Source organism: Phasianus colchicus, chromosome 5, assembly GCF_987193195.1.
Source record: "Phasianus colchicus chromosome 5, bPhaCol1.hap1.1, whole genome shotgun sequence".
NCBI lineage: Eukaryota > Metazoa > Chordata > Aves > Galliformes > Phasianidae > Phasianus > Phasianus colchicus.
In genome coordinates this window covers 46115210-46142762 of record NC_143440.1, presented here as the reverse complement: position 1 = coordinate 46142762, position 27553 = coordinate 46115210, and the positions used below count along the sequence as shown (strand labels likewise).

Here is a 27553-nt window from a genome sequence, read left to right as displayed (position 1 = left end):
AAAAAATTCCAGTAGCATTCTTAATAGAGTGGGTAAATGAAATTGTGAAGAGCTGAGATTAAAATTTTCATTGAAAATGAAAGTTAGGCTGCCATTTGCGTCTGAAGAGTTTGTGTCAGTGAAACTGACTTGCTGCTGAGAAGGGATTCACACTTGGTCAACATATATCCACCAGTAGATGTTTTCCCTCACTGCTTGTTGGTGAATATAAAGTTATTGAAAGATTTGTGTGCAACTGTGTGTGTTTTCAGATGGCGATCATCTTCAACCAGGAGGGTCTGAAAGCTGTCCGCCCCCCTTGCGTCATTCAGAGCTTCATCAACCACAATGCTGTCCTGTATAAAGTGTTTGTAGTTGGGGAATCCTACACAGTGGTGAAAAGACCATCTTTAAAGAACTTCTCTGCTGGAATCTCAGGTATATGGTGCTCATTTACAAGGAAGCGATTGTTCTTAGAGCCTTAGCAACAAACAGCTCAAAGGAAGGTCAAAAAAAGTCTTTAAGAAGGTTGATTAAACGAAGACATCTGGTTCTTATGTTATTTCTTCTGTATTATTTCAGTAAGAAGGGGGATAACTCACGTACTCTGGAATATATATGAATGACATTTATATAGTAAATATTTATGGAACAGTAAACAGTGTCTTACCTGTTAGAAACAGTGTCTTGTGTAATGTGGAAGTGTGGAGCCAGAGAAATTCTCTGATTTCCTAGTAAGGTCACATTATTTGTTCCGGAGTTTGTTTATAAATGTGCTTTGGAGAGGATTTCCTGGATTACATGACTCCAGAACTTCCTTTCCCTATTTTTACCTTGATTATATATGTGTGTTTAAATTCAAAATCACTTGTGCTTTCCCCGAAATATGATGCCCATTGTTGTAAACCTCGGTGCAAGTCTCTTTGTTTTGTGGATACCAGCTGTTGGAGAACAGGAGGAATGGTCTTGTCATTAAGAACAGTGATCCTCCTATATGTCACTAGAGAGCAGTCACGTGAAAGGTTTTCATTAGAAGATTCTAAAATATCCTGTATGGAAAAAAAAATCCTTCCCCTTGATGGGCCTGAGATTTACATTCTGTGGGACATCAGAAGCAAGAAGAAATTAGCAGGGCATGGATCTCTCTATCAGCGAGCAGAAATATGAACATAGACAGGGTCTTTCTTAGACAAAGATGTCTTCAGGCTGTGCCACACTAAGTGCACACAGGCTGTGAAGGTGCTTGGTGCTCCCTGGAGCTCATGGTGGATGGAGTCCTGCAAGTGGAAAAATCCAGCAGGTAGCAGAAGTGAGAGAGATCAAGCTGAAGGAGATGAACAAACAAGTGCCAATTTCTCGTGACTTTTTGTAGTGATTTCTGCTGATCTTAATATATCAGTGTGCTCATCACTGTTTCCACACACAAGGACATACTTTGTTAGTTTATGTGGAGTTCAGTAGAATCCTGGTAAAAGACCTTGTCTGGGGGTACGTATGGCAGTAGGTTGGATATGTTTACTCTTAGGTGTGCTGTGTGTCCTGATCAAATGAAGTAGGCTGTGTTCATATAAAATACTATGATTGGCTGTGGTTTTGCTGGAAGAGAATATGTTAAAGCATCTTAAGTATGCCTGCTAAGACATACCATTAGTGTAAAACCTTAAGGTTGTCTGAAAGCTTATGCAAAATACGTTGGGTGGGCAGATTAGGATAAGTGTCTGGCTTTCTTTCCCATTTCAGTAGAATTCCGTATTATAAGTACCTACCTAACAGGTCTGACGGTTGTGAGACACTCCCTGGAGCTGACTGTCTGAAAGTACAGGGCCTTTCTGAATGGGAGGAAAGGCAAGAAGAGTACATGATGGTCTCAGACTTCAGACTGGATTTAAGTTTGCTTTTCATGGTTCTCCCGTCTTTATTCTATGTGGCCCTCTGGCTGCTCTTAAATGTCAGAGGCCAGCAACCTTTCTGATCTGAGAAGTCATATTGAATGTATCAAATTGATAGAAATTAACTTCATTATTAATTGAGTTTGTTTAATAGATGAATCAAAACTAGTTTTTATTAACCTCTCATAGTTCTATTTGACTGAGGGCTGAAGTCTGGAAAGCACAGCTGGCCTGGGCCATGTTTTGCTGCCTATGCTTATAGCCAAGCTGTGAGTTGGATCACACTTCAGGGAACTATCTAGTATTGATCAAGACTGGATTCCCTGGGCTGCAGTGCCATCTGCTGTTCCTTGCACTCATCCTTTGTAAATTAAAATCCTCTATACAGTTATTTACAACCTTCTTTTAATTCCAGACAGAGAATCGATATTCTTCAACAGCCACAATGTCTCAAAGCCAGAATCATCATCTGTCTTAACAGCGGTAAGTATACTTGTTCTTTTTCCTCTAGCATAACTGGAAGACTATCTAGTCCTTTCTTATCAAAGTGCTGGTAGCTAGCAGCTCTCCTTAAGTTGTCTGCCTCCATGTTGCAGGCTGAGGTCTGTTCAGTATAATGAACCAGCATGGCTGTGTGTCCCTCTGGTATTCCTTACTGAGCTCTGGTGAGAAAGCACTGATCAGCAGGCCTGTCTGCTACACACCAGGCCTGAACTTCCCAAAGCCAGTGTAGACAAAGGGAAGAAGTTTCTGTATACAGATATCTGCCCGTTCCCTGTCTAGAGAGCTTCATAAGCATAAACCATCCTCAGTTCTGTGAGGAAAGACAAATGGTGAAAATTCAGACAAAATGCATTGGACAGGGCCATAGAGGATCAGTAGCTGTCTGCAGTGTAGGCTTTGCTGGCTGCTGCAGGACCATTTCTGGGGGTCTTCTGAGTCCAATCATGTAAGCAGGTGGCATGGATTAATGCTCACATTACCAGGCTTTTTAATAAGCTTTGTACATATGAATCCACATAAGGCCTCAGGTACTCAGCTGCTGTGAAAGTCACTTTGCAGGACTGAGTCCTTTAAATCTGAGTCTTCAGATTCTTTTCTGTTTCACAAGCTCTATGTGGGAATAGTTCTGTAGTCAGCAATGATTAATTTAAATTGTGTGCAAGATGTGCATGTGTAAAATTTTAAAGCTGTAATTGTGCTAGTTGTAAATTCCTTTGTGGGTAAATTTACTTTTAAGTTTATGTAGAGAATACGCTCTTGTGGTTTACCTGCCACCTCTCTCATGCACATACATATTCCATGCACACTTCTGTAAGCATACCAGTGTGCTTCTGCTGCATAATCTCTTGTTTAAAACGTGAAAAAATTACATCTTCCAGTCATAAGTAATTTAAATTATTTTTGATAGTACACGTCTGTAGAATAACTTATAGATGAAAATTCACACAAAAGCTATCCACTTTGAATTAGTTGCTGCCTTGAAGATACCACCAGAGTTGTGCTGTATAGTTCAGATGAAGCTAGCAGGTACAAGTCTTATCAGTCCCACAGGCAGGCCATAATCTACCTGTAATAACAGAAGTGTATCCAGAACAGCTGCAGCACAGGGTTGAACTGGTTGGCTGAATTTATTTTTGTAAGGTAAAGATTTAGTACTTAAAATAGTGATTCTCCATTTATTGCTACACTGTCGCTTATTTTAAGGAACTGCACCAATATGAAACAAAGAACTAGATGCTTTAGAGTAGGTGAGCTTCTGCTGCATGTGGGATTCTAAATTATTTAAAAAGTTCCTGTTGTTTCTCTTTTGTGCTACCAGTTCTCTGCAGTTTGGTGGATATTAGACCTGGAAATGAAATTTAATCTTTGCACTTAAAAGACTGCTTCAACTCAGTTAGTAATGTGTCCTTTTCCTCTATAGCTGGATAAAATCGAAGGAGTATTTGAGCGGCCAGATGATGACGTCATCCGGGAAATCTCTAAGGCACTGCGGCAAGCTCTGGGAGTTTCCCTCTTTGGAATCGATATCATCATCAACAATCAGACCGGGCAGCATGCAGTCATTGATATAAATGCATTCCCAGGTGAGAAAGGCCTTTCTACTCATGCTATGCAGAAGCCATGCAGTGTGTGCTTAGTGTGAAGTTTTGCTGCCGGTGTCTCATATAATTATTTCTCAGGTGGGGAAAGGGAGAGCAGCATGCAGAATTGTACCAAAATCAGACAGTGTTTAATCTAGAAAGGACAAAACCCTAGAGTAGATATGGACTGTGCTACTGAAATAGTAGCTTTTAGGAGATGCAGTCAAAGTTTAGTGACTAGCTGTTGTGTGGCTTTCATGCTGTTGCTCAGGAACTGAAGCACAGGGCTGTGTGCTGGGGCTTGAACTTTCTAGGTCTGTCTTTCATTCTCAAAGTGAAGAGAGAATAAATTCTATTTTAAGAGAGCCTCTAAGATTATTTTTCTCTAGACTCTGTACCATTAAAAGTGTTGAGGGGGCGGAAGTAGCAAAGTGTTCCCTTGAAAATCTCTTCCTGTGCAAATTGATTCTCCTGTGGAAAGACGTCTTGTGCACAAAAGCAACAACAGGAGGAATCTAAGGAAGATTGCATTTGCGGAGGAGTTGCTATAAAGTCTTAAATATCCTTGAAGGCTCTCATAAGCGTATCCTGGAATAAAACAATAGAATGCACGTTTGAAGATTTGTCCACTTCTTTAGTGCATCGTATGTCTTGGAAGCAGCTAAACAAAATCATTGACCACTGAAATTGTTAGGAGTTACAAGTGTGTATAACAGGAGACAGTAATGCTCTGTTACCCGTGCTAGATTCGGTAACCTAACATTGGAAAAGATTACATAATCTCTGATGCTGTTCTACATGGCATTTTTCTCTTTGAAAATATTGTATCATTACCTGAATAGTCTTGTCTATTTTCAGAGACATAGCCAGGCTGTTGCATAGTTTGTTTAGCCTATCATTGAATTTTCAGTATGACTGAGATATCTTCACATCTAGAAGTCTTGCCTTAAATCACCAATCTTCTTAATCTTTCAATCCAAGTCCTCAATCCCAGTACAGCCCTGTTGTGCCTTGCCTGTCTGTGACTGGCTTCCTCTCAAACCTTCAGCCCTGCTATTCACAGATGACTTTGCTGCTTGGTTCCACCATATGCTGTTGATGCAGTCTGCAAACCCATGAAAACTGTCTTCTGCCAAGAGCAATGAAACTACCTAAATCAGAAGTCAGAGCCAAATCAGTTTTATGAAAAGGTTCATGTTTCAGACACTGGATATTGAAATGAGTGGTGCAGGACATCTCTTTGCAATCCTGCATTTTACACTATTTTGCATTCTGTACTTTTAGGCGATTTTTTTATTTGCAGGTATTGTTTCAGATTCGGTGCTTTGCACAGACTGAACTACTTAATTTCTTGAATCATTGAAAAGTCCAGACTGGGCAACAGCTAGTGGCAAATTTAGCAACTTAAACAGATATAATGTCTCCTTGTAGTGGCATCACCTTGCAGAACTGCCTGCAGCCTTGTGCTCTGCTGTATGTCTATCTTTAGACAACAGTTTTTGATATTCAATGCAAGTCCTGCATTTCAATCTGTACACTAATTAGGCTTTGAATAGACATCAATTTAGCATTCTTTTCAAGATACTTGAGAGCACAGGAAAGCTTCTTGTGCACAATTCTGCATTTTATCACACACGGGATATTTTTTTTATAGTGACCTTGTGAGTAGTGAAGATAGCTATTGGCTCTGTCAGCATGGCAGAGGGTGTTGAAAACTGCTTGGAGAAAGTCTAGAGGACAACAGCAGGGACCAGACATATGGAAGAGAAGGCTGGGGGTAAACAAAGCAATATTCAAATCTGTAAAAGACAGCAGAACTGAGAGAGAGATTGACTGATCTTAAAGCTGCTAGGAATGGAGGAGAAGTAACGGAATAAAATTCAACAGAAGAAAATTTACATCTCAACATAGAGATGTATCCCTGTTGCTCAAAAGCACATTCAGCCAGGGCAGATGCATTTCCCTCCGTGGGCCAGTTTGATTCAAAGATGAGCAGCTGCAAGGACTGACTTCATCAATGGAGCCAACTCTTTGCTAATGAGAAGCTGAAAATCAGCACTGCTCAAAGGACTCCCTGATGGGCTGTGTCAGCAGTGGGTTCAAACCATGCAATCCGTGGAAGGGGCTTTCCCTTGCTTCTTCCTCGAATCTTTCTGTCCTGGAAGGATTGCAGTAGATCCAAATGGAAGCCAAATTAGACACTTTGGGGACCTGAAGTACTGCTGCTTAGTGGGGAGGGAGAGAAAGAGGTGTCTTTTCAGCCTCTTTCATGGAGCTCAAGCTGCATCTTGGGGCCAGGCCTGACCACAGCCTTCCTCAGCTGCCCAGAGGCTTGGCTTCCTTGTGCATTCTCTTTCATGTCTACCCAGCTTGGAGCTCATTTGACCTTGCCAATTCATGGATATCATATTGAGATTAATTTAACTTTAGAGCAGATATACCTGGAGGAGGATGTTGTCTGTTATCTACTTCATTTAGCATTAGTGGCAGTTTGGAAAGGCGTTAAACATAAATGTCTAAAAGCCCTATTGTGTCTCCTGTTATATAGAAAACTGTCTGGGCTATATTTAGCTGTGGTTACCAGCTGAGATATTTAACTGTAGGTCTGTCACGTAGCATGTGGGTTTTATGTTTGTCTGACCTCAGGTAACAGAGAAAGGGCTCCATGAAGCCTGCTGTTGCATCAGAGCAGCTGATCTCAGCAAGCCTGAGCAGCAGCCTGCCAGCAGGGTGTGTGAGCTGCTGTTCTGTATGCTCTTATGTGGTAGCTGGGAAGCAAGGCACTGGGTCTGGGCACACGGTTTGTGCATATGAGCACACTGCCACAAATGCAGGCTGTGGGCTATCCAGTTCTCTTTGCCCTAGGGAAGATGAAGAAAACCAGAGTAACTGCCAGCGTAAGGAAAGTCTGCTAAAATTCTGGAGTGTAATATCTGTAACACTAGCTTAAAAGTGCTCGTGGGCACTTAGTGGCTCTGCAGAGCTCAAGTAGACAGGGTGCTTGTTTTCTCTGGAGTTCCTGGACAAACTTCCTTCCTATCTGTGCTCTGCCAGAGAACACTAGAGACTGTTTTCTGTTTTCATCACAGCAAAATGCAAACTTCACGCTGACAGGTATGTATTTCCATAGTGGTTTCAGAGGGTTATGTTAGTGTAGTGCTTGCAGGAGCATGATCCATACAGATTGTGTTTTAGGTGTGCAAAACTTGGGTCCTCTGACTGATTCCCTGTGTAACATGAGCCCTGACTTTGTTGCCAGTAATTTCTGAAAGTATAATTTAAGTTACCCTTCTTGATGCCTTATTGTTGCAGCACAGTGATGTCCCACAGTTGTCATTTTGAAAGATGTACAGCAGCAGTCAAGGAACAGGGTGAGCCAATATTGACAGTTTGCAGCCATCCCCATCTCGTGGATCAGGAACTGAGACATTGGTCCTCTTCCTCCCTTCGTTGTATTTTTTTATACATATTTTTTTGCTATATGAACTTTCTTCTCAGTGACCAAGCAGAATTATTTGAGTGTTTCCATGCAGTGTGCAGTGGGCTGGCACTGCAAATGTATGAAATGCATAGATAGCTTCCTTACACTATAACATCTGCTGATTTCAGGACTTTGTAACTGGCTTTCTTATTCCCATTAAATATTTAAAGCAACTTCTTTGTGAGTTTACCATGTGCCCTCAGACAAGGCTGGTTTGTTTTCAGCAAGCAGACGTAAAACCATCTAGGGTCTATGGGTCTCCTCTCTGAATATTAAAGCTGTTACTATGGAGATGGCTTATTCCCAGGGAGCCGGGAGCACTCTGAGTAGATTTGAAGGCTAATCCCGTGTCTTTTACATAAGCAAGAAAGCATAACAAGCATCTCTATCAGAGAGGTGGAGCTCTTGTTCTGGCTCCCATGGCCTGCTGCAAGAGCCTTGGTTGTCCCTGGCTGATGAGTGAGTTATAATGTGGGTCACTGGCCACTGGCAGGTTTAAATAGCTGAATTGTTTGAATCTGTGTAAGGCTCCTTGAGACAGGAAAACTGGGAGCTGTTATCACACAAACCAGTAGAGGTATGAGACCTGTTTGGGAGTACCTAAGAGAATTGTGAGTGAGTGCAGTAAAATCCAAAGCAGTGTGGCAGCCTAAGTAAGAGTTAATTAGTTAACGTGTGGGTTATAAATACCCCACAAAACCACCACATTTATCTCAAGGTTAAATTGTCCTCTTACCTTGTGTTTTTCAGGAAGCTGGTTTCTTATTGCCAAAGGAATTTGGCTTTCACAGAAGAAGGGAGATTCAAATTGAATTATTTATGGCTCTTCTGCCCTTTAGTCGTGTTACTAAAAGTGTTCTAAAATGTGCATTTATTTGTGGTCTGCAGTTCTGCTACCATGCTGATCTGTGTGAATGTGTGCTATTCACGTGGAACTTTTAAACTGCCATTTATTGCTTTAGTCTCCTGTATTAATATTAGGTCACCTTCAAAGTACTTTTATAGGCATTCAGAAACAATCAGCCTAGCCCATTTAATACACTGACTGTCACATCACCTCTAAATACTAAATCAAATTGATACCAATTTCAGCTAATGCAGTAGTGGCTAAGGTCCATTTCAAGACATTATATAGATGTGTTGCATGTCTGATTCAATTTTAAAATGAATGTAGTAATAAAATTGTGTCTATACCAGAGTTTAAAATAAACCAAGACTCTACACACCTGCTGTCACAAAGAATGTAGTATCTCCTGTTATTTGACCATCTGTTTTAGCCACTTGTTGTTAAACTCTCAGTATGAATTGTCTGGGAGTCTCTTAACAGAACCATGCAGAAAGTTGGTTTCAGTGCTGACCCCAGATCCTGCTGTTTTGCCCAATGCTGCATCATTTAAATATATTTAGTCTCCTTGACTGTGTTTTTAGACATTGTTCATAGCAGGGAACATGTTTTGAGTACTAAGTTAGGTTAGATTAGACAAGCACCGCATTGCTTCTTTCAATCAGATACTGCCTTTCTGTAGGGAACAGGGCCTGCTTTGCCCTTCTTTGAGGTTCCCCTAACTGAGAGGTTGCTGGGAAATTATAGAGGGTATGGACCCTCAAGGAACCTGGGCTTTAGAGCAAGTTTCTGTAGTAAATCCTAGCAGTGGGGTGCGGAAAATTGGTGCTACAACACAGAGTTTGTAACTTAGGGGAAAAGCTGGACTTGGAAACAAATGATAGGATATACCTAAAATTATATATATACATATGTATGTGGGAGGAAAAGGAAGCAGAAAATCTGAGAAGTGATCTAATGCCTCTTATTGAACTGTCTGGACAGAAGTATTTTAGCAGCAAGGGTCTCTGTTCCCTTTTATGCTAGCCTGCTTGTGCTTTCAGTCACAGTGGCATCATGGAAAAAAGCTTTTTTATTATCAGTGGCAGGTCGAAGACAGCCTAAGAAATAAAGTGGGAGAAGAACCATTCAAAGAACGTGCAGGAACTACTCAGCTGCATTTTCTTCCTCTTCTTTTTTTTTCCCCTTTTCAGGTTATGAGGGCGTTTCCGAGTTTTTCACAGATCTCCTGAACCACATAGCTGCTGTCCTGCAGGGTCAGGCACCTGAGGTGACCCAGCTAAACCGTAGCAAGCTCCTGGCTGAGCAGACCGGCGGGATCATGGACGAGAGGATATGCTGTGCGAGCACAGGCTGTCTCAGCGTCATGGGAAAAGACTCCTCCTGGATTGTGGAGAGCGAGACCAACAGCTCAGTAAAACTGCAACACCAGAGACTAGGCTGCAACTCAGCAGTGTCCCCCAGCTTCCAGCAGCACTGCGTCGCCACGTTGGCCACGAAAGCTTCCTCCCAGTAACTTGCCAATGCCATGGACTGAGGAAAAAGCCGCAGGGATACAAATTGTGGTCCCAGAATCAGATCAGGCTGTAATAGTACAATTGCAAAAAAACAAAAAACAAACAAAAAAAAAAAACACCAAGAAAACACAATACAAAAAAAAAGCAAAATAACAATTAAAAGAAACCCATCTTCCATTTGATTTAACCTGATTTGCTGATGAAATGGTCTGAAAAGGCGAGGGTGAGAAAGTGATTCAGATCCACTTCATCAGATTCCAGTTGTAAATCTATAGTGAGTTTACACACACGCATGGGATTTAACACTAGACCTTTCATTGTGGGAGGGTTGCTCTTTTGTTTCTATTGTTATTTGTAATCACTGGTGACCAGCATTTTAAAATCGGACCTCATGGTATCAAGGAGATAATAATGTTGAAATGGAATGTATGAATGTAACAGTGCTAGAGATTTTTGCCTAAAATACTCCCGTTCCTTTTTCCAGCTAGGCCATTGCAAAAGAAAGCTCAGACAACTTCAGTATCGCTAAACCAAATCTCTTGCAGCATTGTCAGGGTATTGACAGAGAGCTTGCTGTGAGCCACAGCACTTTGATGGGACCGAGCATGCCGGCTGTTAAGGGCTCAGTACCAAGCAGCCACCCCAGTTCCTGCTTCACAGCTTTACCCCAGGCCTCCTTGCTTTAGTCACCAGCCGCTTCTGGCTACACTTGCCAAGAATGAAATGTGTCTGATCCAGGCAGAGTAGAGGCTGAAAAAGAGGTGCAGGTAGTTAAGTTGAGTGATTTAGTTGATGAAATAATATTCTTTCCATCATCTGCTAGAAGAGCAGCTCATCTCTGAGCAGAGAGTTTAATTTTCCCTACATTACACTTGTGAGGATTCTGGGACAGCTCTGCCAAAAGGCTACCAACCAGAGCCACACGTTCTCCTTACAGCGGTGCACCTGATCTGGGTGTAAGACAATTGCTGCCTTCCAGAGATCCACGGTGCTGCAATTTTTTCTTTTGCAAATGAAATGTATGCAGAATGAGTACCTTTGTGTGAGACAGCAGTTCTATGTAGCGTATCGTGCTTCAGGCTGCCAGGTGAGGCTGTCAGATGGGCTGTGTGGTAATTTACAGTGGTGCTTCACACTATTTGTAAGCGTTAGCACAGCCACATTCTGTCTCTTGAGGTGTGCACTAAACCTACAGTGTTCACCTGCTATTGCATCTTCTAGCATGGCAGCATCTTCTGCTGTTGAGCACTCCTGCAGCTTTTGCTAATTCTGAACACTAAACTAAAAGTAACCAACTCTATCAGTGCTGAGAACATAGACACTATTTTGGTAGATTGAGTGGCCTTCTCTTTCCCATATAAGCCCTAAAATATATTTAAGAGGCGTGGTGGTAAGAAAATGTCCTTAGTTCAGCTCATAGCTTGCAGGTATGGTCTCCAGCTTTCTATAGCAGATATTTGTAAAGCACCCATCATGGCAGCATTTAATGCCAGTTTGTTAGTATCCTGTATTAGATTAAAAGGAATGCATTACCACTCAAAAGGAAATGATCTAGAGCTTAAAGCTTGGGCAGACCATGGAGAGAGCAGTAAGCTGTATAGAAAGTATCACCATCCTAACATGATGGTACCAGTCCTGGAGGAGAGGGCATTCTGAAGAGCATTGTGTAGCAGTTATTTTATGCAAGCTCATTTTTCTCTGGGAGAGATTGGGTTTGTTCCCCAAGTGCCATTGTAGGAAAATTTCTGTAGCTGGGTTTGCATTTCTGAGAACAGTCTACACAAGAGGGGAGGACCTCGTGAGTGTGGTACCTGTAGAATTCCAGGGTGCACATAAATACAGCCAATTTCCTATTCTGTTGCAGACCAGCCCTGGGCTGGGCTCTCTTTGCAATCCCTGTATGCTTTGAGGCTGCTGAACCCCACATTGAGTGCAGCTTGTAGGCCTGGGTCGTAGTGGTGTGAGTGAGTCAGATGTACATAGGTGTGGGTTTATACGAGTATTCATGATAGACCAAACCTTTCACGAAGCCGTGACTGAAATAAAATTGACATCTACAGTTTGGGGTTTGTTTCTGTTTGTTGAAAATAAAAAGTGTTTTTATGTTACGTGTGTAACAAAAGATACCCTCAGGAAGAAATTTGCCAGTGCTTATTTTTGTATGGTACTTTCTTGTAACCAGCTGGTGGAGTGTTTGTAGACTTGCCTTTTGCTCCCTTTATTATGGCTTGGGGTTGTTTTGTTTTGATTTGTTTTGTTTTTAATTTGGTGGTGGGGAAAAAGCGATGATGTTAAAGCTGGGTTAGTAACTCAAGACCTTTCAAACTGAATATGTTTACATGAATCTGAGTGTCGGATCCAATTGAAATGTCTGTATGCTGTTTCCTAGTTAGAACATCAAATGAGAATTTTATTTTCCTGGCTGCCTTCTGAATTTTGGTTGGCCTATTTTGCACTGCTTTATTTCTCCAAAATAAACTACTGAAATATAATTGTGCATTTTAAACTTGTTTACAAATGATTGTTAAAAGTTTATTTTGTAATTCTCTGAAGGCTTACAGAAATACTATATTTAAATATTACTCCAGACCTTGGCTGTAACTAGAGAAGAAGTTTAGGTCATTGGTGTGATTAGTGACATTTTTCCCATAGTCTGTAATTTATTTCTTATTTATCAAATGTATCTGTATCACTTTAATTTACCAGGTGCAGATATGCAAGTACCTGTTGTGATGTGGCATTACAATAGAGTTTTCTCCTAAATTACCATGCGATTGCTGTATTGCTATATTTCCTTGCCGAAATTGTTGTTGTGGCTCATATGTTAGAGTGCTGCCCAATCACATGGGCCAATCAGGAGAGCAGTTTTTAAAAGCCAAAACTGTAAATTACCACGTGTCCAGACATACAGTTACATTACTGCAAAACATTTGAGCACACATATGTTATTAAGCCTGTGCTAAAGTGCTTTTCTGAATTGCTGCCTCATTTGATAAGTTTCAGATGGCTTTGATTTATGATAAGCTTCACAGTAATTTAGTTCTTGTTCTATAGTCTTTTTTTGTTTTTGTTTTTGTTTTCTTTTAAAGTAAGGAGATGTAGTAATATTAGACCATACCATATATTAGCCACGCTCTTAAAATTGCAGACAATCCGAGGGAGATTTTCCATAATGTCTTGTTTGAATTCTGTTATTGTGGGTTAGAAAGGGTTCTGCTGTCTTTTCAGAGGCATAGCTATTGCTGCTGTGTTGATTGGAGCAATTAAGTTAAGATGATGTGGTCACCAGTTAGCTTTTTATGGATCTGCTTCTGTTCTGCTTCACTGTTATCAGTCCACAAGAACACCATTAGCTTGGCTGGAATGTTCTCCAGGTTTTGTGTCAGTGTGATGGAGGAGATTTGACTGTGATTTCTGCTATAATTATGTAGCTGACTTCAATAGGTGAAGATTATTCCCTGCGGAAGAGAATTTGAATGGTATTATTAGTGCACGTAATGCAAAACCATTAACATCATCCTCTCCCTCTAGCCGATGCTGCCATGTTACATTGGGTTTGCAGTATCTGCATCAGGACAGTTGGGTTATACAGAAAACCCAATGCAGAAGTGCAGCCTGATCACGTGTGCCAGCGCTGACACCCTTAGCCTGCGGCTCTTCTGCCTTTGGTAGCGATGTGTCTGGCTCTTCCAGAGCTATTCAGACCATTGTAATGAGAAATTTGCTTGGAAATCCCCATTTGGAACATGTCAGTGTTTGTACAGAGGAATCTGCAACAACTTGCTCAGGTAAGAACCATCGGCTTCATCTGCTGTCCTCATAGATGGGCACGAACAAAGAGCCTCACCCTGGGACCCCGGGAGAGGAGGGAAGTAGGGTGGATGGCTCAAGCTGAGGGATGATGTTCCTCAGCCAACTGTGGGCTGTGCCCAGTCTAGGAGCGATTGCATGGAGCAGTGTGTGGGTTGGAATGGCAGGGCACAGCCCAAGAGCGACTGAATGCAGATGGCCAAAGGTGTTTGAGTTGACTGACCAAAAAAAAACAGCAAAACAAAGGAAAATGGAAACTTCTGTTTCCATCCAACAAAAAGAAATTCCAGACTTAGCAGCAATTCAGCTAACATGGCTTCCCCAAAGTCTTGGTGTGGCAGCGGTGACCATGGGTCAGACTTTTTCAGACTCCCTTGCAGCCTTATCTTCCAGAGTGGTGCAGAAAATCTTAGGTTTGGGCTTGTTAGTGAATAGAGTCTAATCTGAGTTTGTAGTGGTCTCCCCATGTGCACACTGCAGGAGTTCACTTGCATTACTCCGCTGATTTTCATTTCCTCCCTCCTCCTGGTCAGAGATGTATTGATTTTTGTATTCAGTATCCAATTACTTTATGGTGTTGCAGCTGTGTGTTTCGTAATAGCAGGATGCGAAAATGCTTTGTGTAGATTAAAATATTTCCTTTAATATAATCTCCTCTCGCTTTCATGTGTGACACACGCATTGCTGATTTTATTTGTAATATTGCTTTAATACCTATTTCAGAGGAATGTAACCTCCAGAAAAGTACTTCCCACATCTTCACTACCTTTCCTTTCCCTATTCACCCTGTTGGCCCAAGCCATCAAAAGTTGAGCTTTTGACGGAGTGGGTTTCACATTCTTTGTGGATGCTGTTATGTTTACATGGCCACACTAATTGCTAAAGTCTGTTGAAGTTTGAGAGGGTCCAGGTGCAGATGAAAGCGTTAGAATGGTAATTCCTTGGTGACACAGGCGTGATAGCATCTGTAGCAAGCACAGGCTTCAAGGTGTTCTTGCTGTGTGTACAGGGAACTCTTGGGGTCTGGTCCATTGCTGCCGGTAGTGCAGTTTCCCTGTGGAGGAAAAAAATCACTGTAAAAAAATGTACTCTGTGATGAAAAAGAGGGATGAGAAGAGGTAGGTGAGGACTGGGGATAAAGTCCTGGCCAGGGGACACTGTAATACCAATGGGCCAGGAGTTGGCTCCATTATTTTTACAGAAATCTTGGGAGATGTTTTCTCTCCACCTTTCTCACCCTGAATCCACTGGGGCTGATGCCAGCAGTTGTCTGTGGGCCATGAGCTCAGTAAGCAGTGGCCTTGTCCAGCATGCCTGGAGTTTGCAGGGGGCTCCTGAGCGTTATGAAGTTCTGATTGATGGCCTGGAAATCTCTTGAAACTCTAGAAATAGCTGGAACAGTGAATGAAGTTGGTGAAATTCAGGTCTTCCTCTTCCATCCTTTTTAAAGAAACCCACTTTTTATTTCCTCCTTCATTCTTTACACAGTAGTTTTTAGATATAAATTATTTTAACATTTTTGTGTGAAAAGTCATATATACATATATAAAGTTATTAAAAGGTTGACTATATGTTGAGTATAAAATAGTGACTTCTTTGTTTCAGATGTTAGCAGCCCCTAAAAATGAGTTGTTTATCCTCTTGTAAAGTCAGTGCTGTAAAAAATAAATAAATAAAAGCTGTATTAGATGTATCTTTTATTATTTATTTCTCATGCAGTATGTGATACGGCTTGTGTATACCTTTGTGAGAACCGGATACTAAAATGCAGTCATTCTTAAAATCAAGTAATAGTTCCTTGGGATCCCAGCAGTTCTGAGACAAGTGGCCCTTCACATGTGGATCATGTTGGAATTCTCCTTCACTTGCCAGCTGTGCTCCCCACTTAAGCATGGCTGAGGCCTGGGGACCATTCATCTGTGCCAGGTTTCACAAGTTTGTCAGTATCTGTGTTCAGATCCGACTGTACAGTGTTAACACGTGCGTCTTGTGATTTGCTTCAGCCCTCTTCACTATGATTTCTGAAACGGGATTCCCATTTTGTACTTAAATTTATCTAGAATGATTTAAAAAAACTTATAAAATCATGGTTTACTGTAAAAAAAAAATAGAAATATTTGCTATTTGGCATCTTACTTCAGTTGCATGACTGATCAGATCTGACAATGGAGATGGTGCTTTCATCTAACAGCAATGATTTCAATGGTAATATGTTGTGTTTTTTTTTCTTTTGCCAAGCACCTGTGATGGACAATGTTTTGGTTTCAACAGTAAAGCAATATGCAGTAGGTATTGTGGCATTCTCTCTGTACTTGTTTTGAAGACAGAACTGTCCCTTTACAACACATAATGAAAATAAATGCCTTATAACAAATTTTACTTTGCCTTCTCTTTATGGGTAGGGTAGCGAGGGAAGCAGCTGAGTGTGAGAGGCTTCCTCAGTGTCATTGTTACTTTGGACTTTCTTAAACCAGCTCTACTAGTGAACATGGCTGGTGTAGAATCGTAGAATGGCTTAGGTGGAAGGGGACCTTAAAGATCACCCACTTCCCACCCCATGCTGTGGGCTGGCTGCCCCCCACCAGCTCAGGCTGCCCAGGGGTCCATCCAAGCTGGCCTTGAACACCTCCAGGGATGGGAAGCCCACAGCTCACTGGACAGCCTATGCCAGCACCTCACTGCCCTCCAAGTAAAGAATTTCTAACGTCTAACCTATATCTCCCCTCTTGTAGCTTAAAGCCATTCTCCTCTTCCATCAATGTTTGGTTGGTTTGGCTTTGATTTGTAAGACTAGTGGGAATTAGGCTATTTATATAATGACTGCATAGCACATCTTGATATCTCTGGGATTCAGGCTGTTCCTGTGCTTAAGGATTTATTCCTAGTGCTGCCTTCTGAACTGATCCTGATGGGGAAATGTTGATTACTCAAAACCTAGAAGGATTTTTAACCAGGGTTGTATTTTGTCTAGTGCAGGAGAGGTAGATGTCTCACCCAGCAGTATTAAATTTTGCTAAGCAACAGGCAGGTTCAGCCTGTGTTCATGTAAACACTGCCTGCAGAGCAGTGCTCTGTGTCACCTCCAAGGACAGAGCTGCTGCTGGTGGTGCCCTGCCCAGCCCTGAGCTCTGTCCTTCCCTCCAAAGAAAGTCTATGGGTCCCAAACATTTGCCTGGGCAGACATTCAGGAGCCAACCACTCCAGCCCAGAGATTGCCCAGCCCTCCAGCTCGTATCCTGCCTAAGCCCACGGATATGGTCGCTCCTGTAGCAGTGCCTGAAGGGATGGAAGGGCAGGATGGTGCCTCCAGGCCCCACGTCCTGGTTCTCCCCCTGACTGTCCCATTTGTGAACTTCTTATTAAAAGCCACTCACAAATGCCTGAATAACTTGACATTCTCACGTGTTCACCCAACACTAAGACTCCTTAGCCCCCACCTCAGCCACATGGAGCCACCCAAGCGTTGTGGTGAGGCTGGGAGGCCACCGGGGTGGGGAGGGGATGCAGCCCACTGACATGGAAGCTGGCAAAGAAAGCAAAGAGCCCACCGTGGTTTTATTTTTCCTTAGATAAATTTTTTATATAGAATATATTACAGTCAGAGTTCTCAGCTTTTAATCAAAAGGTAACAAGTTATTGCAGTTTTACCCAGTGAAACTACCGGTGGGAGGAGAGCTTCCTAGAGAGCTCTCCCATCTTTTAAAAAACAGAAGGGGAAGAAGGAAATAAAAATAAAGAAAGAGAGAGAAAATACAGGTGTAGGTCACACTTCTTGGCTACGGTGGCCCGATGGGGCAGGTGGACATCCGTAGGGGACAGAGGAGCGTGGGGGCAAGAAGCGGTGATGGGCACAACACTACTGCGAGGGAGGCAGGCCTGGCGCCCGTGGGGCCGGCGTCCAAGGCGCGGTGCTTCTGCTCATCGTACTCGGCATGAGACCGGGAAGGGAGACCACGGTGGAGAGAGGCTGCGGCCAGCCCTCAGCCCCGCCTCAGCTCATGCAGCTTGTGGGCCACGCGCTCCAGCTCGGCCTCGATGGCGGCAAGGCTCTCCAGCTCCTGGTCCTGCAACGAGAGCAGAAATGGGGCAACAGGGAGTGATAGGGTGGGAAGTGTGGCTGCAGCCATGCCACCTGCCTATTTCACTGCCTGCTGCAATGGGGAGATACGGCAGTGTTGCCTCAGTCCCTGCCAGCGCACGTGGAGCTATTTGGGCCATTCAGTCCCAGTTTCCCAGTAGCAGCAGGGTAGACCTCCTCCATACAACACACACTGCTTTTAACCAAGAAGGATGAAGTGCTCCCAGAGATGCTGTAAGGGCTTTGGGCTAGGGGGGAGCAGCCCTCTGGGGGGAAGAGACCTTCCCCAAAAGCAGATGATGGCAGGAGGCAGAAGGGCAGATGCTCTCTCCTTGCTCAGAGCCAACACATTTAACTTTGCTTTCAACCAATGTGACACCCCCCTGGATGCTGGTGTGCAACTTTTGGGCAACACTCCTCTGCATTACTAAGGCAAAAATGGTGTCTTGGAGGCAAGAAAAATGCAGTAAACTGGCTACGTTCCTGGGCACCTGAGCATGGCTTGTCCCAGAGCACTGCAGAACTCATTCCCAGCCCCTGTGTTCAGCCCTCTGTGGCTCATATAAACTAGAGCTGGGCTTCAACACCAAAAAAACAGAAACAGTTGCTCCTGGCTGCCAGGGGACATGCTGAGCTGTTGCATAACATCACACGAGGCATGGGGGAATGAGGCATATTCAGACAGCCTCACATTCCTTGCAGACATTTCCACTCTAACACCTGCTCTCCCATCACAGTTGTCCCTGGTTTGCCTCCCCAGGAGGTATGAAACTGCTCACCCCGTACCTGAGCTTGGGACAGAATTGACTATCCTGTAACTTGAAGGGGATTAGAGACACAGAACCCACACCAAGGCTAGTCACTGTGTCCAGCACAGGCCAGTACAGTGCTCTTGTCACATTTTTAAAGCTCTCTAGGACAAGGAATATTTTTGCGCTAATTACTAAATCTAGGAAAGAAACAAAGGCATAGACCAGTGGAAACCTCAATAATACCCAGGTCTGAAAAACTGGAAAAATCACCAAACATCCCCTTAATGTCACAGAGAACCAACATGGGCTGCATAACAGTAAGGCATCATCCTTATCTTCCATTAGCACAGTTTGGATTCCAAAGTAATAACCAGACAGGACTTAACCAGACTTAAGCCTACGTAAACCAACCTCTGTTCTCCTGTTAGCACTGCCTTCCTCATCCTTCTTTTCTTCAGGCATGGGAGCAAGTGGAAATCCTTCACTGCTGTCCTCCTTTGAGTGATGCTTCCATGACCTTCTCACATCTTCCTCTGGGCTACTGAAGTCATACTTGTGGGACCTGAATGCCATTTTCATGGACCTGTCTGGATCTTCTCCACTGTCATTTTCCTCCATGCGCTTCTTTGATGTCAGCTGCTTGGCCAGCTCATCCATTTTGTTCCACCTCTTGGAGTCTTCCCACTCCCTGGACGACTCATCCTCCATTTCCTCACTTTTGGCATCCCTGGACCGGAAGGTGTCCTCCTCTGCCTGCATTCCCTCATCCTCCAGGCGATGCCTTCCTCGTCTCAGTACACGTGGCTGCTCTTCCTCCTCCTCAGAGCTCTGCTCATCTTTGCCAAATCCCAGAGCATCATCATTACCTGAAAGAGCATAACACACAACTTTAAGCATGAACTTTAACTGGCTGAGCTCCACCTTTGAACCAAGACTTCAGAGGTGATGTAAGGTGACTTAGTCCCCATTTCCCCAGGATTCTGGGGTATCCACTCTCAAGTCACTGTCTCAGTAATGCGGGCTGGAGATAACAGTCAAAATCACAGAGGATTTCAAAGAAAGGCAAGGAATTGTCCCCACGTGACAAATGAGCAGCACACAGCAAGGCGGCTGCAATGTCTGTGCTACTGCCATGCCCATGGGTCAGGTGTTCAGGGATTCTGGGTACCTGTCACTGGGGATATTTCTGTAAACCTGATAAGCACCTGCCTGAACTTTTAGGGTCTAAAGCCTCTTATCAGCTTGTCTCAGCACTCTCATCTCACCCTGGATAGGTATCAGCACAGTCATACAAGATACATACCATCATCTTCCTGCATCTCCTCTGCCTCCCCATCCTCCTCAGCCAAATCAAGTAATCTCTCTGCTTCAGTAGGGTCCTCCTCTCCAGGAGCATCTTCTCCATCGTCCTCCTGCTCCACACGCTCCTCTGCTGCCTCCTCCTTGCTCTGCCCCTGGCCCTGCCTGGATGGCTGCTCTCCTTCCTCCTCAAGCTCCAGGCTGTTTCTGGGGCCTCTGCGCTGCTCCTCTCCTTCCCCTCGCTGCTGTTGCTCATCCTCACCCAGATCTTTGTCAACATGGTTATCCAAATCTGCTTCTCCTTGCGCATCTTCTGCATCCTTGATCTCGTTGCTCTCTGCTTCGTCCTGATCATCCTTCTCACCAGGGCTGGCATCCTGCAGCCTAGGTTCCCCTACCTCCAGGCTATTTTTTCCTTCTTCTCTCACATCTTCCTTTTGCTGGGTTTTCTGTGCTGCCAGCTCAGCCAGGGATGCTGTGGGCTGCTCCTCCTCAGGGTGCTGTTGTGCCACATCTGCAGAGAGGAATGAGAAGCAACACCTCTCCTGAGAGCTCATCTCACAAACAGGAGTCTGGGTGAAAAACCATTACACCCCTCATGGGCATCTCCTCCTCCCAGCACGATAGCAGTGGACTAACCCTTCTTCCTGCAGAACTGCACGCCTCCAAATCGGCTAAATGTGGCCTGTTCAGGATAATGTTCAGGATAATGGTACGTTGTGTGTGTGTGGACTGAACTCAAATTTCACTTTGGGGACCATAACTTTATGTCTTTCAAAGCAGGCTGTAAGAGAGACCCACCTTGCTCTTGCATCTCTTTCAGGACAGAGTCATGACTCATCCTAAGCACTAAGTATGGTGCTGCAAGGTGGAGGGAATCACTATCACATTGGCAACCTGAACATCACTGGTTACCACAGCTCAGAAGCAGAAGTGCCATGTTGTTTTATCTGGTATATCAGACCAAAGCAAACACAGGGTTGCTGGTGCATGTGACACCCAAGGAGAAGATGAGGAGCAGATGGACACACCAAGGCTGTCAGAAAGAACATCCTTGTTTACAGCCTGCCTGGATTCCCCGGCAGGAGGCTGACACTGACCTCTTTGCTTGTTCTCATCATTCTGACTTTCAAGGACTTCAGAAAGTTCATCTTCAAAGCCACTGTTTTTCTTTTGCTGCTGAGTTCTCTCATTGGCACCTGTATTGGATAACAAAAAGTAGCAAAAAGCAGCACTTTCTGTACTTTCAGTGTACAGATAGCAAAATAGCTGTGCTCTTTATAATTCTGTGTGTATTTTCTGCAGTGGACAAATCTGCCAAAGGGGAGCTGTAAAACGGGGGATGCATGAACCAACCGTGGTAACAAAGCCATCATCAAAAACATTATCTGCAGGAATAAAAAGGTCTCTGTGAAAACAGAGAGGCAACGTTGCTAGGAAAACAGCAATATTGATGGAGAACTAGGGAATAGGAGATGCTGAGCTGCAGCACATTGAGGCCAACAAAATACTTAAGTATTGGAGTACTGAAGGATAATAATTGCCTTCTTCCAAATGCTGTCCACATACCTGAGGTGAGCACTAGGAGCCCCTGTGCCCTCCCACCTGGTGATGGGACCTTCTCCATCAGCGCTGGCTTCATGAAGGCATCTGAAGACAGTTTTGAGCTCAAGGACAGAGCTTGGGACCACTGCACAGTTGTCTTGGCAAGCAGTGCTCCCCACACTGCGCCATCCCAATGGAATCAGCATACTCAGCAAGCCATGCCTAACCCAGCTCATAGCCTGTTTCTACAACTTAAAGGCCAGAGATAACAGTGCTGGCTCAGTTATCTCTGGACCTACAAGGGGCAGGGCTGCAAGGGTGTGGGCTCTTCAGGCTGATTAGGAACAGCTGAAGCCAGCACAGAGGAGAGCAAGGAAGGAACCTTTGTTTTTCCCTTGGGATCCCACTCTCAGTCACTGATCCCTTGGTGAGAGCTCATGTTACATCATTACAAAATGGTGTGATGGGTTTAAGTCAAGGAAAGAGCAAGCTGGAGCTCCATTGTGTTGTATAGTGTGTATGGCAGTAGAACACATCCTGCACAACCTGGTCTGCCTGGGTAGCAACCCACAGCATGGAAGAGGCTCAGGTTTCTTTCTTCTGGATCATCAGAGCACCTCTGGAGCCCAACTGGGTCACTGCCTGCTGTCCCCACACAATAGGATTTAGGCAAGGACCAAATTATTGCTTTGGGAGCTGCACAGAGCTCTCTCTTAACCTTGATATGCATTTTCCCTCTCATTTCTCCCTGCTGCCTCTGTGGCTTCCCTACTCCCTAGGCAGCCATCTCAGCCTGCTGTGCCACCAGGGCACAAGGATGCCCTGGCAAGGCAGTACTGCCAGCTGAGTAACCCATGCAGGAGGAGAAGGCAGGAAGGCAGGCAGCTGCAGTTTCAGCTGGACCACGTGGCTGGGATCCTCACCAGCTTTGAATGTGCCTTGCCTGCAACCTGCAGTCTTGTACTGGGGACCTGTGAATAGTTCTCTCCCACCCCAAAATATTTACATTGTCTAGGAAAACTGTACATGGCCACTAAGTTATGCTGCAGGTTATTTAACTCATCAGATACATATTAGAGTTATTGTAAGAACAGTATCCCTGCACTTGCAGTGTTCACTGGAAATCCTGGAACTATGTTCCTTATGACTCATTTTTATGATGTTAAATTAATGTAAAATAAAACTACGAGAACTGTGCAAGGAGCTACAACCGATGAAATCTATCTCCCCAAGCAAATGTAGTAAAACTGTACCTTGAGCCGCAATTTCCTGAAGTTCCTTCAGTAAATTTTGGTGGCGAAGGATAGAAATGATTCGTTCATCTGCAATAGGGGAGACTTGGTACAGAATGTGATCAAAGACAACTTTCCACCACCCTTAGGAAATACAAAAGTACTCCGAATTCCATCTCCCTCCTCATTTACTCCTTTCTGTCCCCTGGCCTGATTTGCTGCCTCATCTCTTGACTCTGTGCCTGGCAGGAAGGAGGCTCAGTGGGGTGACCACGAGGAAGGTGAAATTGCTGGGGACCATTTGCCAGTTGCCAGAGCATGTGTCAGGCTGGGCCATGGAGAACAAGACCCTGATTCTCTCTCAGCCTGATCCCCTCTTGCCGATACCCAGAATTAACATCTGTACCTCCTCTGAGCGTCTCTAGGCATTCCTCACTGATCGGCAGTGGGTTTGGCTTTGATAAAGTATCAGAGATGACCTCCACAATGCACTTCATCACCTAGAAGGAGACAAAATACAAACGAAAGCACTGCTTCTTTGATTTTTTTTTTTTTTTTTTTTTTTTTTCTTAAATCAATCTGTTATCTAGGCTGAAATGCAGCAGATGATGGCACAGATCCTTTTGCCTTTCTGATGGATCCAGAACGGAATGTTCAGTTCCCATTTTACCTAACAGAAGAACAGAAGGTACCGCCCTAAACTGAGCAGTGAGCGAGTGACACATGGCAGCGGAAAGAGCTACTTTGACACAGCTGAGGATCTCATGACTTCAGCCCCCCCCATAGGCTGCACACAAGGAATGATTAAAGAGATACTCAACAGATGCATACTGAACTCAAATTCGTCATTTTTAAAGTCAGTGTGCCTCAACTTGTACCTCATAAAAGGACTCAGTGGGAGGCCATAGAGAGCAACAAGTGTCCGTAGCTCTTATTCAAGCCCCGAGGAGGACATTCTGCTTAGACTGCAGCCAGGCATAGAGGGTGAGGAAAGTCAAATCATACTCTCAAATGCAGTTGAGAAATACTGCTCTAATGGTCTAGAGAAGGGCAACCCACTCTGCAGAAGTTCTTGACTTCCTGGATGAAATAAACTCGTTATAAACTGGAAGAGTTGAAGGTGGAGTCAGGTCATCTAAAGGCAAGAAAGTAACCATACATTTGCTACTGCCTGAGGCAGCTTTCCAGACTGGACAGACACTGGGTCTGCCCTCTGCAGAACCCTTTTCTTCCATGTATAACGAGAAGGCATAATTTTCATCATCCCCACTCAGCCCTAGCTCTTCACACAGGCAGCCACTTAGTGCTGCATGGCTGGGGTAGCTGATCGTTTCTGCAGGCAGCCCTAAGGGCCTGCACCTCCCTCAAGGTGCCATTCTCAGGAGAGCAGAGAGCTGTAGCTGCAGTAGAAATTAGACACCAGCCAGCAATTCCCAGTCAGCTACAATGTCACTCATTCAAGCAATTGGATATATTTATCGACCAGCCGCAATGGGCGAATTTTTGCTCTGTGTAAGGAGAGAATTCTGCTTTCACAGGATACAGACAGGAAATCTTGAACTCTTCATTTATTTGCACATTTTGAGGGGATTTATTGCTGAATTTAAAATGTTGCAGGAAAGATGTAACAAAAAGAAAGAAAGGAAATTTCTCTGGTATCCAATACCACAAACAGCCCATTAATATTGATTTTAAATGACCTGGTGACAATTCAATCTACCATTAAAGAGAAGAAAAAAAAAAAAAAAAAAAAAAAAAACACACAACAGATTCTGATACTTCCTTTCTACGTTTTCCAAAATTTGGAGCTTTTTTTTTTTTTTTTTTTTTTTCCCAGCAGTATTTGATGCAGTTCCTGAAGTAGGCAGTTTCTCATCATTACAAATGAGAACCTGTCTAATGAAACACCTTGAACAAACTTCCTGAAGATTTCTAAATGATTTCAGGACGTTGTCAGAGCACAAAGAAAAGTAACAACCACCACAAAAATATGGCAGCTCTGTGGAGAAATAATGTAACTTAATGAAATGAGGGATGCAGTCAGCCCAACGCTTTCCAGAACTTTTTGTAAGATCAAATCTTGCAGAGTAAGGTTTCAAAAGGTCATGATAGAACAACCTACAGGAAATGAAGGAGAGCCTTTCCAAAATCATTGAATGGCTTAGGCTGGTGGGGATCTCAAAGATCATCCAGCTTCCACTTCCTGCCATGGGCTGGCTGCCCCCTACCAAATAAGGCTGCCCAGGGCCCCATGCAACCTGGCCTTAAATGCTTGCAGGGATGTAGAACCATAACTTCTCTGGGCAGCCTGTGTCAGGAGCTCACCACCCTTTGAGTAAAGAATTTCCACCTAACAACTAACCTACACTTCCCCTCTTTCAGTTTAAAGCAATTTGCCTTGTCTCATCACTATCAGACCGAGTAAAAACAAAACAAAACAAACAAAACAACAACAACAAAAAACCACCAGTCCTCCCTCTTGCTTGTACGTTCTATTAAAATTTAAAAGAATTAATTAATCCAGTACAGAAATTCAGACTGAAATTTTCCCATAGTTGTCCTCTAACTGCGAGCATGTAACTAATCCTTAAGACTTCATCACACTGTCCCTGCACATAAACTTTCATAGGAACACAGCCTTACTAGGAAAGACTTCACCACATTTGAACTCAACTATGCTCAGGCCCTTTCTGAAATACATACTTGCAGGTGAGAAATACTGCCTTTTGGATGTAAGGGTAAGCATACGTCAGGCATACGGTAACTGCTGTGGTCATATGCAACTCCTTGGTGCAAGGAAAGCCAAGGTATTGTCTGAGTTTTCTCTCAGCTCAAACCCATTTCAGTGCAGTACCCAAGTTGAGGACCGTTGGGAGATAATTCTTCCTTGGTGAAAAGATTTCCATGGAGTTGCATTAGTTTTTGTAAAACGTAAATGTAGCTTACTGGGACTTGCCATGTTTTACAGATAAAGCATATCATGGAATGGATCTCTCAAGGAAAATTGTGGAACTAATAGATTTTCCCATGGAATGTCTAATGAGCATCCTGCTCTGGCCCAGCCCACTTTAAGGGGCAAGCATTTGCCTGAGCCTCATTTCTCAGTGTACAGCCTGAAGCAGGCACCCAATGGCTCAGCCCTGGAAGGGCTAAGCAGGCTAAAGGTCTTAGCTGAGCAACAGCTCCTCAGGCCAGGTGCATCTGACAGGAGATGAGGAGGAGTTTCTCATGGCACTCACTCTGTAAATAACAGTGACTAGAGACCATACTCTAGAATGTGTGTCTGAGAGTGACACAAGTGTGCTCTCTCCTAATGCTGCCTGGGGAAAATCTCTCTGCAGCTAGAAGATTTCAGGAAACAAAGAGGTTCAGAATGCAGAGGGGAAAGGGCTGGTGTTTGCTTTCCGTACATTGACTCCTGTAGAAGTCTTAATTTGGACAGTAAAGAGATCAACTCATCTGAAAAAAAATACAGGTATTGTAACATCAGGAAGGAGAAGGGAGGATTCTGCTGCAGATCAACACAGGCAAACACAGCTAGCCAAGCATTCAGCAGCCAAAAGCCAGTTGGGAGTGCAAATGTGTGTGAAGTACATCAGAGAGATTCATCAGATGTAGGCACAAAAGCCTACAAAGGAGGGCTGAAAAGGTCAGTCAATTCATACACAGCTTGTATCCATCCTGACAAAATGAGTAGTAGCTGAGGACAGATTAGCACTCTGAGAGTATCCAGTTGCCTATTTTTCAGGTACATAGAGAAGTAACACACCACATGCATACAAAGGCAGACAGATGTATACACGCCCCCAAACACACACAGTCCCATTCCTGAATCATATCTTCCCCCTACTCTCCCCTGAGTCATCTCCTGTTGGAAGCTTTGAAAAGCTGAAAGTAGGAGGACCAGAAAGGGTCATACCCAACCTCAATGCCCAAGCTCATCATGCTCAAGTACCCAAAAGTAGAATTGCAAAGGGTAAATCCTGGTAGGGAGGCAGTTGGGGAGGATGGATCCTGATATGGGGAATTCTCATGCAAATCCCCCCAAGCTGTCACTTCCTACAGGGGTTTCAGTAGGAGCAGCCAAGAATAAGCCAATAAGTGGAGGTTAATTATCACATCCTTCAGCTTTGCTTCCCTCTTCCACTACAGGTTTATTCTTACCTTAGTGTCCCCTTTATTCATTTCATTTGTCACAGGAAGGGAGATAGCTGCAAAATGAGGAGAGGGCAAAAAGAAAGAGCTTGTTATTCCCTGCCTCTGGGAGACAAGCATAGAAATCCTATCCTGCTAAAAATGGGAGTGCGGGAGGTGGGAATCCAGCTCTGGTTGAAGTGGTCCCTAGGTGTGCACACTGTGCCTCCCCCCGATGAGGGGAAGGGAAGGGAAGGGAAGGGAAGGGAAGGGAAGGGAAGGGAAGGGAAGGGAAGGGAAGGGAAGGGAAGGGGAGCCCGGTGGCTCTGGCACTGGGGACTAGCAGGGCACGGCGCGGCCCTCGGGCAGTGACCTTGCGGCAGCCGCTGTCCGCGGTGCTGAAGCGGCCTCGGCCGTCTCTGTCCGAGGTGCAGGGAGCGCGCGGCGGGGATACAGCGGGGTGGGGGCGGCTCTGCCCGCAGTGCTGCGGAGCCCCGGAGCGGGGGAGGGGTCGCGGAGCTCGCTCAGCCACACTTACCTGGCACGGCCAGCAGCAGGACGGCGAGAAGTCTCGGGCTCATGGTGCTGGCGGGGTGCGGGGAAGGAGATCGGCAGAGCTTTAGTCTGGCCCTGGCTTGGGGTCTTCGGCGAGGTGCTGGAGGGAGACCAGCGCCGTGTGTGTCTGCGCCAGTGTCCTGGCTGAAGATCCTAGACGGGGCACTGCAGCAACCGGCTCATTTATATATGTCAGCCCCTCGGAAATGGCGTCAGGAGGAAGCCACCTCCTCCTCTTTCCCTCCTCCCCTCTCACGCAGCCTGCCCATTAACCTCCACCACCTGCCGAGTACTGAAGGAGCAGCCACACTCCAGGATCCGACACAGCCACCCTGATTCCTCCGGCTACCTGGG

General features: G+C 44.4%; 2 protein-coding genes across 5 annotated transcripts in view; one reads left to right on the top strand and one right to left on the bottom strand.

Annotated features, from left to right (window-relative positions):
- Positions 1–15972, top strand: part of ITPK1 (inositol-tetrakisphosphate 1-kinase) — a 132133-nt gene extending 116161 nt beyond the window's left edge. For all 3 annotated transcript variants that reach the window (XM_090141528.1, XM_031593067.2, XM_090141529.1), the window contains 4 exons: positions 252–417; positions 2284–2351; positions 3793–3955; positions 9471–15972. In XM_090141528.1, the coding sequence (XP_089997654.1) occupies positions 252–417; positions 2284–2351; positions 3793–3955; positions 9471–9793 (720 nt within the window). In that variant the 3' untranslated portion in view covers positions 9794–15972. The remainder of the gene's footprint in view (positions 1–251; positions 418–2283; positions 2352–3792; positions 3956–9470) is intronic.
- Positions 15973–17203: 1231 nt separating this feature from the next.
- Positions 17204–27538, bottom strand: CHGA (chromogranin A). Of its 2 annotated transcripts, XM_031593068.2 has the most exons (8): positions 27183–27538; positions 26675–26721; positions 22917–23010; positions 22532–22600; positions 20834–20932; positions 19738–20247; positions 18846–19300; positions 17204–17668 (listed from the first exon to the last, which is right to left on the bottom strand). In XM_031593068.2, the coding sequence occupies exons 1-8, from the start codon at positions 27223–27225 to the stop codon at positions 17585–17587; spliced, it is 1401 nt and encodes a 466-aa protein (XP_031448928.2). In that variant the 5' UTR covers positions 27226–27538; the 3' UTR covers positions 17204–17584. The 2 variants fall into 2 exon arrangements, with proteins under 2 accessions (XP_031448928.2, XP_031448929.2); XM_031593069.2 differs by lacking the exons at positions 22532–22600; positions 22917–23010; positions 26675–26721; positions 27183–27538 and adding an exon at positions 21303–21528.
- Positions 27539–27553: the final 15 nt, after the last annotated feature.

Excerpts from the sequence above, each read along its gene's own strand:
- CHGA (XM_031593068.2), bottom strand. The coding sequence starts at position 27,225 with ATGAGCCCGAGACTTCTCGCCGTCCTGCTGCTGGCCGTGCCAG. Across the intron at positions 23,011-26,674 it reads TGAATAAAGGGGACACTAAG|GTGATGAAGTGCATTGTGGA; the intron begins GTAAGAATAAAC and ends GTCTCCTTCTAG. Across the intron at positions 22,601-22,916 it reads CCTAGAGACGCTCAGAGGAG|ATGAACGAATCATTTCTATC; the intron begins GTACAGATGTTA and ends CCCCTATTGCAG.